We start from the raw sequence: 9,215 nt of genomic DNA on the forward strand, positions 1-9,215 counted from the left end.
TCTTAAATTCAGCCTACATGCTGTTACACTCTTCAAATCCTAACATATCTTACATGAACCTATTTAAGAAGAAAAAAACCTAATATATTTTATTTAAATTAGCCAATTTGACATCGAATCCATGTCATTGACCAGAATCAAGTTAATACTTGAGATCAAAATAAATACATTTAAAAGGTTCACATTGGCAATCTTTAATTTAGAGGAATTGATGATTTAATTTGATCCACAGTTATTGCAGTCGTGTGGTTAAATCCACTACTTAGAGAGTAATTCAGGGAGGCAAGGTGTGTGGCTCTAGCTGAGAAATACGATTATGCAGCAGCACTTGAGCAGAGGGTGCCGAAGCCTGCAGTGCTAGTCTACGACTACGCATCTACGTCTTATCTGCTTATGGGTGAGTACTGCCCAGGTTAATAACAGTTTTTTTCCCCTACTTTTTAAGTGTCTCTTTTTTCCAAGTCTTACTGGCAAACGTACATAAAAAAACTGGTTTGTGTGGCTATGTTTGCAGTCTAGAAAAATTGTCCATGGAGAGGATCATCGAGAGCATCGTTCAAGGAGACCAGGACAGCGTCCGCTGCTACCTGCGGGATTATAACGCCCAGGTACGTCACTGTTTCCATGGCAACTGCAGCCATCGATTTCAAGAAGAAAAATAATTCCCTATGAATGTGAATTGTAGCAAAAAAGCATATCGAAAAGTATCTGCAATGGCTGTTGAAAAGAAACTTTTTCAATTCCTTTCACTTTCTCACGTTGAATCTGTAAAGACTGAACAAGCTTTGACCATAAATTCAGTTTAGTGAAGATTAGTGAAGTGCATTCAAATAATTATGACCTCAATGTGCTTTTTTTTCCCCTTGTAGTATGCTGAGTGCTTCTTTTTTAACAGTGAGGAACATGAAAGAAAAAAGGTCAGTAACTCAATAGATGACCAAAGTACCCCTTTTAATATGTATAATGTCAATCAAACACATTTTTTTAAATACAGCTGTTTATTTTTTTTGATGCCATCAATATATCAAATTATAGTTTAAGGATATCATACACAACTAATGGGCACGAGAGATATTCAATTATTACTGACTTGTTTTAAAAAATCATATTGCTTTCATAAGTCATTATAAATATAATCACAACCAAATGTATAAACCATTTCAGTAATCCTTTAGTACTATGGTACTGTCAGTTCATTCAAGAGGACCCTTTTTTATTTTTTTTTCAATATAGGATAGAACAAGTGCTGAGTCAGTACCAACACATAATCAAATTGGGTTTTATTCACTTGTCATTGACGGTTACATGTAAAATAATGCGGGTGATACATACAGAAAAGCACATTCAGATAATATACAGTATTTGTGCTATTCTATGTCAAACCCTTATAAAAAGGCATCCCTAATCTCCCTGATGCTATCATTTCTATTTTTACTCATGCATATCTATGGATGGATTCGTGGATTTCATGGATTAAATGACTGCAGCAACAAGAGCTGGAAGAAGTAAATGACACACACACACACACACACACACACACACACACACACACACACACACACACAAGGAGATGAGCTGACTGTATTTGTTCATGGTATTACAATAAGCTGGACGTGTTTACAATAGTGACTCAGACAGACACTATACACAATATATATACTCTCCCACACACATTTTTAATCATAACTAGTTGCTTGCTTCGTGACTCAGCACAATTAATATTCACACCACAGGGAATATGTGTAGATGTTTCAAAGAATATAGTATTTATTAAAAAAAAGTATGGTTGTAGGTCACTGGGAAGTAAATCCGCAGACACGGGAATAGTACTTTGTTATTTCTTCTTTCTATTGAGAGTATAGAGAGTGTACAATTTTATTTACTCTTTGTTTTTCTTGAATGATTAGTTCAGGAAGAACAAAACCAGGGAATGTGTTCCCGATTCTGACATGGATTCTGACGATGAAGAGCCAGATCTTCCTCTACGACAGGTTAGCGAGATTGTTTTTGCAGTCATTGGTGGTCCATGTCTCGATTTAAAGGGCTTAAAAAACATTTCATTAAATTGGGGGGGTTTCAAATGCTCCAAAATGTGAACATTAAAATAAATGAGCAATACAGAAAAAGTAGAATTGTCCCATGTAAAAAAAAAATAATACTCTGGACATTTTGGGTCTTCATTTGAAGTCAGTCAATTATTAACTATCACTTACCGGTATTTTTATAGTCTATGGTTCCAGTTTGCCAGTTAATTTTTTGTTGTTGTTTTGTTTACATTTGCTTCAGTTTCAGACTCTTTGAGTCTCTTCATATTTTGTTTACCGTAAATTTCAGACTATAAGGCGCTACTTTTAAGTATCAATCCAGTTGAAAACATAATATTTTCACATCCTTAGTCTTTAAATATGACAATCCCTGCATCTTATATTTCATTGTGGCTTATATATAGAAAAATACAATTTCCTTCTCACAATTGGCAGGTGCTGCTTATATTCGGGTGCGTCTTCCGGTCCCAAAAAATGCCTGAATCTTAATTGCTGTCTCTTTTCTATCTAATAAACTTCAACAGCACCTTACCGCTGCCCTGCTGAGTTTTATCAGCAGTCAGCTACAACCGTCCGTGTTAAGAGAATGCCTCCAAACGCTGCGTATCCTGTCCCGTGATAGGCGGGGCCTGGGACCCATGGTCACCGATGGCGCCCTTGCCACATTGGCAAGCCTGGGAGGCGTCCGATTACAGGCTTCTCCACGGCAGCAGAAAATAGCCGCAGATGGCTCAGAAAGAAAACACAGTCAAATTCATTCTGACGCTAGTCTGGTAGATGTCGTCTCTGTGGTCCCCGTTACGTCGGAGAAAGCTCGGACTGGAGAAGAGGAGGATGAAGAGATGGAAGAAGATGAAGATGTGTGCAGGAAGGAGGCTTTGAAGGCCTTGTGCAATGTTATCTACAACAGCCGAAAGGCACAGGAAAGAGTCAGCGCCCTCAGGTGAGAAACCAATAAAAACCCTAAGAAGTCACATAGGGAACATGTAGTACTATTATCAACATGAAAACAGAAAAATTTAACTTTCTGTTTGCAATAATTTTGAAGCCCAATATGTGCATTGACCCGTACACAGGCCTATACGAAAAAAGGATTGTCATTAGCTGCTGCCTTTCACTTCATGTTGTTTTAGGTTTCTGCAAGCTGTTTGGGATAGTGTGAAGCAAGGCATCAACAGCAGGAAGCCAAACAGTGTCCAGTTTTATAGGCTCAGATTACTTTTCTTGCTGACAGCTTTGAGGCCAGAACTCAGGCTTCAGCTACAGCAGGTACAAAACCTTCAATTAGACCAACAATACCGTATTTTCCGAGCTATAAATCACTTTGAGCTACAAGTCGAAGCAGTCAAAAATGCGTCAGACAAAAAAAAACACTAAAAATTGAATTCATGGAGGGAAATATGTCATATGTTGTCGGCCCAGTAGCTCAAAGCCAGTCACTAGTCTTACTTAACCAAGAAAATAGAATTTTAAACTAATTGAAAAGGTGAAAAAACCTTGTCACACATAGCCACAGAGAAAAAAAATGTTAATGTAAGCACATGAGATTAAAAAAAAAAAACTGAAAAAAACATTGTGAATCATTTGGTTTTGCCTTTGTGTCAGGAGCAAGGAATGTCGGTGTTAACCAAAGCTCTGGAGCAATGCTTGGCAGTGAGCTGGGGTAATGGATATGAAGTGCTTAGTGACACCACAGCGCCTCCTCTTTCTAAGGAGACTTCCAACGAAGCCGTTGAGATCCTCAAAACGCTCTTCAACATCGCACACAAGTTCGACAGGAAGGAGCCTAATGAGGTGAAAGTTAAATATAAAAGTAAAATTACACTTTTAAATGCTTCACATTGTGTTGCATTCAGGTGCAACTCTAAAAGGGAAAGTAAATTCACCGAGATATGCTCAACTGTTTACAATAATTCAGTCAGTTAATCTAATATTTACTTACTTACTTAATTATGCATTTGTAGGTTGTGTAGCCACTCCACATTTTTGTATACTATCACTCAGGACACAGGTGTCAAAGTGCTGGCCCGGGGGCCAAATCTGGCCCATCGCATCATTTTGTGCGGCCCGAGAAAGTAAACCATGAGTGCCGACTTTCTGTTTTTTGGATCAAATTCAAATTATTATAGATGTACATTACATTTCCTGATTTTCCCCTTTTTAAAATCAATCATTGCAATTTTTTAATCAAATTTTCTTTCGTTTGTGTTTTTAGTTCAAAAAGCATTTTGTAAAATCTAAAAATAAATATACAAATATTTTCTGTTTTCCAATTTAAAAAAACATTTTGTTTCCATTTGAAATAAAAAAAACATGATTAAAAGACCTTTTCCAATAACTAAGAAAAAAAAGCTCAAATAAACGTTGCTTTAGATCTTTAAAAACAGACTATTTAGGGCTTTTGATCCAGTTCTTTTAATCCAATTTAAAAAAATACAAAAATATATAGATATTAAATCTAAAATGGTCCGGCCCACATGACATGGCATTGACGTTAATGCGGCCTGCGAACCAACCCGAGTTTGACACCCTTGACTTAGGAAGTCAATTATTTCCCCGACGATATGCCATCCAACAGAAATAACCACCATTTTCTGTTTTATTAAGGCGGATGCGGCTATGTATCGTCGACTAGCAGCTGTGCTACGACACTGCCTCTTACTAACATTTGTTGACGAGGACTCCAAGGAGGAAATTCAGGGGTCAGTTCCACAAGTGTTCATGTAAATTCATCTGACAAATAAGCAGCACCTACGTCATAAAAGATCAGAAAAATCCTCAATAATATTTTTCAACCCACTTCACTATAGGCATACGGTAAACATGCTATCGGCACTGCCATTGACATGTCTGGATGTCCTGCTGTCTGTTCATGTTGACAAAGCCTCCCACGAATGGGAAGGTGTCAACATGGACTGTGTCCACACATTGCTGCTGTTTATGGAAAGACGGCTGAACAGGGCAAGTGCATGTAATTGTTTACTGCCAAAACAATAAATCCAGTGTGTCATATACGGTATGTGCCCTAGAAAATGCAATTTCCAGAGAAATTGCGTGGGGATACGTTGGTCTAGTGGCCAATAAACTCTTGGGAATCACGTCTTATAACTTTTGGGGAATTTATGGGTCACGTTTTGTTGACTATGGGTTGCTTTTTGTTGTTTATGCATCTCTTCCAATCTCCTTTCTGATGATTTCTGGGTATTTTTTGTTGGTTCTGGGTCATTTTTTGCCTCTCATAATTACAGTAGTCAAGTAGAGAGCATGAATATTTAGATGACAGTCAAAAATGTAGTATAATAAAAATAATAAATCTGCAATAGATATCTTCCGGAACAATTTTTAAATCAATTCTGCAACTTTAGTCATTTCCGGCTATCCACATTCGACTGTAACTCACAGCTGTTTAGAAAGAAAGTATAGTTATCATCATATTTTCAGGGTGAGAAGCTGAAGGAGAAACTCATTCTTGTAGTAAATCTACTGACTGAGAGCTCTCGGGTGCACCGGGAGACGCGCCACTATTTGAGACAACAGGTACATTTTTTATATTTTTTGTTGCTCTTGCTCTGATTTTCAAATGTTATTGACTGCATATTAGCATCTGGCTTCACTAATGGGAGTCCCTTTTGAATTTTGTGTGGTGACAAATGCACATCTGTGAATACAAGCCTTGAAATATTCAGTAGCCCGTGCTGACAATGCTGTCTTTGAAACGACCGCAGATATTACCTCCCCTGAGGGATGTCGCCATCCGTCCGGAGCAGGACCCCACACTGAGAGGCCAGCTGGTCCGGCTAATGACCCATGTTGACACAGATGTGAAGCACTGCGCTGCCGAGCTGCTCTTTGTGCTCTGCAAGGAGAACGGTAAATGACTCTCTTGTGTCACTGCAGTTAAGAAACACATCAGTGCTTAGCGGGATATAGCTACTGTATTCCCACACGAAATAAAACCCATTGATTTTTGTTGTTTTGGTTCCCATGCCAATCACTAGTAACCATCTAACACTGGTATAAGATGGCGTATGCCCGTGACGTCACTTGGTAACAACTGTACAACTCTGGCCAACAGCGAAATGGGATTAAAATTATTTTTATGTGCTTTATTTATCTTATTTTTACCAGGAAAAGGAGTATAGGTTGTGTCTCAGCAGAGTCCAATCTATCAAATACAGTAAATTAACATGTGATAGTGGCCCCCATGAACAGCATTTGAAGCCATCTTGGCAGTCGAGCATGCTGACTACTGAGCTATTTTAATCCGGTAGCGTGTGTGCAAAAATGTCATGAAAACCTTTTCCGTTGAGACCAGGCTTGCCTTTTAGCTCAGCAGTCAGCACACTTGACTGCCACAATAACAGTGCAGGCTCAAAGGAGTAAAAAAAAACGTTTGGACCCCCCCGCATTACACCGTACCACCATCGTAATCATTAGATTTTGCGGGAAAACTGTAGCGTGCCATCATCGCTAGTTTTTCTGTCGCCAGTCAGCCGCTTTGTCAAGTACACGGGTTACGGAAACGCCGCCGGTCTGCTGGCGGGTCGAGGGCTGCTGAACGGAAGAAGAAATTCCGCCGATTTTCGGCACGCCAGCCAATACTCCAGCGACTCGGACTCGGACACGGAAGAGTACCGCGAGGCCAAAGCCAGGATTAACCTGGTGACGGGTCGGGTGGAGGAAGAGCAGCCCGACCCGATGGAGGGGATGACGGATGAGGAGAAGGAGGAGGAGGCCTGTCAACTCATCGGCATGATAAACCGACTAACGCGGTAAGTCTTTAAAATATCTGTCGTCCCGGATACCCGGTTTGAGAATTTGCATCACGGCTTTGACTTGGTGTACGCCTAGAAATCGCTTCATTCAGCCGTATGCCGTGACCATGGATGGGAGACTTGCTCCACTACACAGACAAATGAAAGTGTGCACTTTGCAAGAGGAAGCTGAGGATGAAGGTCAAGATATTGACATGATGCCAGAGGCCAGGGAAGAAGACAAGGATATTGAGTAACATGAATTTTATTCCCCTCAGTTCAATGACAAACATGTTAAGATTTTTTTTTTGAAATAAGGTATAACGAAGAATAAGGAATCTGTTAGTTATAGTAAGATGTCTACAGAACTTTACTTCTGATAATCACGTGCGAGACGTTTATTTTTGAGCAATCTGATATTGTACTATACTCCGAAAAGTAGACATAAATTTGACTTATTATTAAATGTGCTCATACATAATTTAACATAGATAATTATTCAAAACTACTGTTTTAACTTGCTTTTGACTTGATTCTATTCTAATGAATAAATGTTTTGAACCTTTTTATGCATAATTATTTTTCTTATATCCTAGGGCAGGGGTCCCCAAACTTTTTCCTGTGAGGGCCACATAACTTTTCCCTTCTCTGATGGGGGGCCGGTGTCAGTTTGTAACAGAAAAAGTGTGACGATCGTAGGGGAGCTTAATTTTTTTTTTATTGTTTTCCAGAAAGCCACACATAACCAAATAACCCTTTCCAGGTTCTTTACAGAAAAAAGTCAGAAAACAAATAATAACACTATTAATGAAATAAATAATAACTAAATAACCCTCTCTGTGTTCTTCACGTAAAAAACAGGAAATAAATAACACTATTTATGAAATAAATAAGAACTAAATAACTCTCTCTGGGTTCTTCATAGAAAAAAAGCCATGGAACATTAACTTTCTGTTGTGCCATGCACAATCTTAACAGATAAAAGTTCAGCTCAGTTGTCAGAGCAGAATCTCTCTGACACATATGAGCAGTCTCCTAAAGTTCTTGTGTTTCTTTTCGGTGGTAGGCGCATACTCTACTGTGTTGATTTAAAGGCATAGCATCCCATAAAACTAAGCTTTCATTTCAAACTATTCCACAAAATGTAGGTTTTCATAAAGAGCAAGCTTTCCACAATACTAGTGTCCTACAAGTGCAATCAGTGGATCGGCGTCAGGTGCTTCTTGCAGCCCAACCCCCGTTGTTTCAACTGAGTCCGACCGAGTCTGTGCTGTATGTTTCGGAACAAAATGCTGGCCCAACCCACAGCGGCCCTCGAGGAGCCCTGTTGCAGACTCTCCAAGCCAGTCCAAGTCTTTTTCTGGACCTATTGTAAATGTTGGCCATCAAAATGCAGACTTTTGACCATTTTGACTCATTTAAGAGCACCTTTGTTGAATGATATTTTACCCATTTCATTATATGCAGCGGTGTATGATGACACTAAAGGCTTTTGATTTGATGAAAAGGCATAGCATCCCATAAAACTAAGCTTTCATTTCAAACTATTCCACAAAATGTAGGTTTTCCTAAAGAGCAAGCTTTCCACAATACTAGTGTCCTACAAGTGCAATCAGTGGATTGCCATCAGGTGCTTCTTGCAGCCCAACCCCCGTTGCTTCAACTGAGTCCGAGTCTGTGCTGGATGTTTCGGAACAAAAAAAATGCTGGCCCAACCCACAGCCGCCCTCGAGGACCCCTGTTGCAGACTCTCCAAGCCAGTCCAAGTCTTTTTCTGGACCTATTGTAAACGTTGGCCATCAAAATGCAGACTTTTGACCATTTTGACTCATTTAAGAGCACCTTTGTTGAATGATATTTTACCCATTTCATTATATGCAGCGGTGTATGATGACACTAAAGGCTTTTGATTTGATGTAAAGGCATAGCATCCCATAAAACTAAGCTTTCATTTCAAACTATTCCACAAAATGTAGGTTTTCCTAAAGAGCAAGCTTTCCACAATACTAGTGTCCTACAAGTGCAATCAGTGGATTGCCGTCAGGTGCTTCTTGCAGCCCAACCCCCGTTGCTTCAACTGAGTCCGAGTCTGTGCTGGATGTTTCGGAAAAAAAAATGCTGGCCCAACCCACAGCCGCCCTCGAGGACCCCTGTTGCAGACTCTCCAAGCCAGTCCAAGTCTTTTTCTGGACCTATTGTAAACGTTGGCCATCAAAATGCAGATTTTTGACCATTTTGACTCATTTAAGAGCACCTTTGTTGAATATTTCACCCATTTCATTATATGCAGCGGTGTATGATGACACTAAAGGCTTTTCATTTGATTTAAAGGCATAGCATCCCATAAAACTAAGCTTTCATTTCAAACTATTCCACAAAATGTAGGTTTTCATAAAGAGCAAGCTTTCCACAATAC

At 39.4% G+C, this 9,215-nt stretch overlaps 1 protein-coding gene across 2 annotated transcripts; it reads left to right on the plus strand.

The window, feature by feature from the left end:
- Nucleotides 1–105: 105 nt before the first annotated feature.
- LOC144089166 (chaperone Ric-8A) lies at nt 106–7,364 on the plus strand. 2 transcript variants are annotated; one of them, XM_077620089.1, is made up of 14 exons: nt 106–397; nt 515–608; nt 870–917; nt 1,488–1,505; nt 1,908–1,991; nt 2,570–2,988; nt 3,179–3,314; nt 3,651–3,839; nt 4,653–4,747; nt 4,856–5,006; nt 5,487–5,582; nt 5,771–5,915; nt 6,535–6,817; nt 6,897–7,364. In XM_077620089.1, the coding sequence occupies exons 2-14, from the start codon at nt 531–533 to the stop codon at nt 7,054–7,056; spliced, it is 1,902 nt and encodes a 633-aa protein (XP_077476215.1). In that variant the 5' UTR covers nt 106–397; nt 515–530; the 3' UTR covers nt 7,057–7,364. The 2 variants fall into 2 exon arrangements, with proteins under 2 accessions (XP_077476215.1, XP_077476216.1); XM_077620090.1 differs by lacking the exon at nt 6,897–7,364 and having other exon boundaries at nt 6,539–6,750.
- The last annotated feature ends 1,851 nt before the right edge of the window (nt 7,365–9,215 follow it).

Source organism: Stigmatopora argus, chromosome 14, assembly GCF_051989625.1.
Source record: "Stigmatopora argus isolate UIUO_Sarg chromosome 14, RoL_Sarg_1.0, whole genome shotgun sequence".
Lineage (NCBI taxonomy): Eukaryota > Metazoa > Chordata > Actinopteri > Syngnathiformes > Syngnathidae > Stigmatopora > Stigmatopora argus.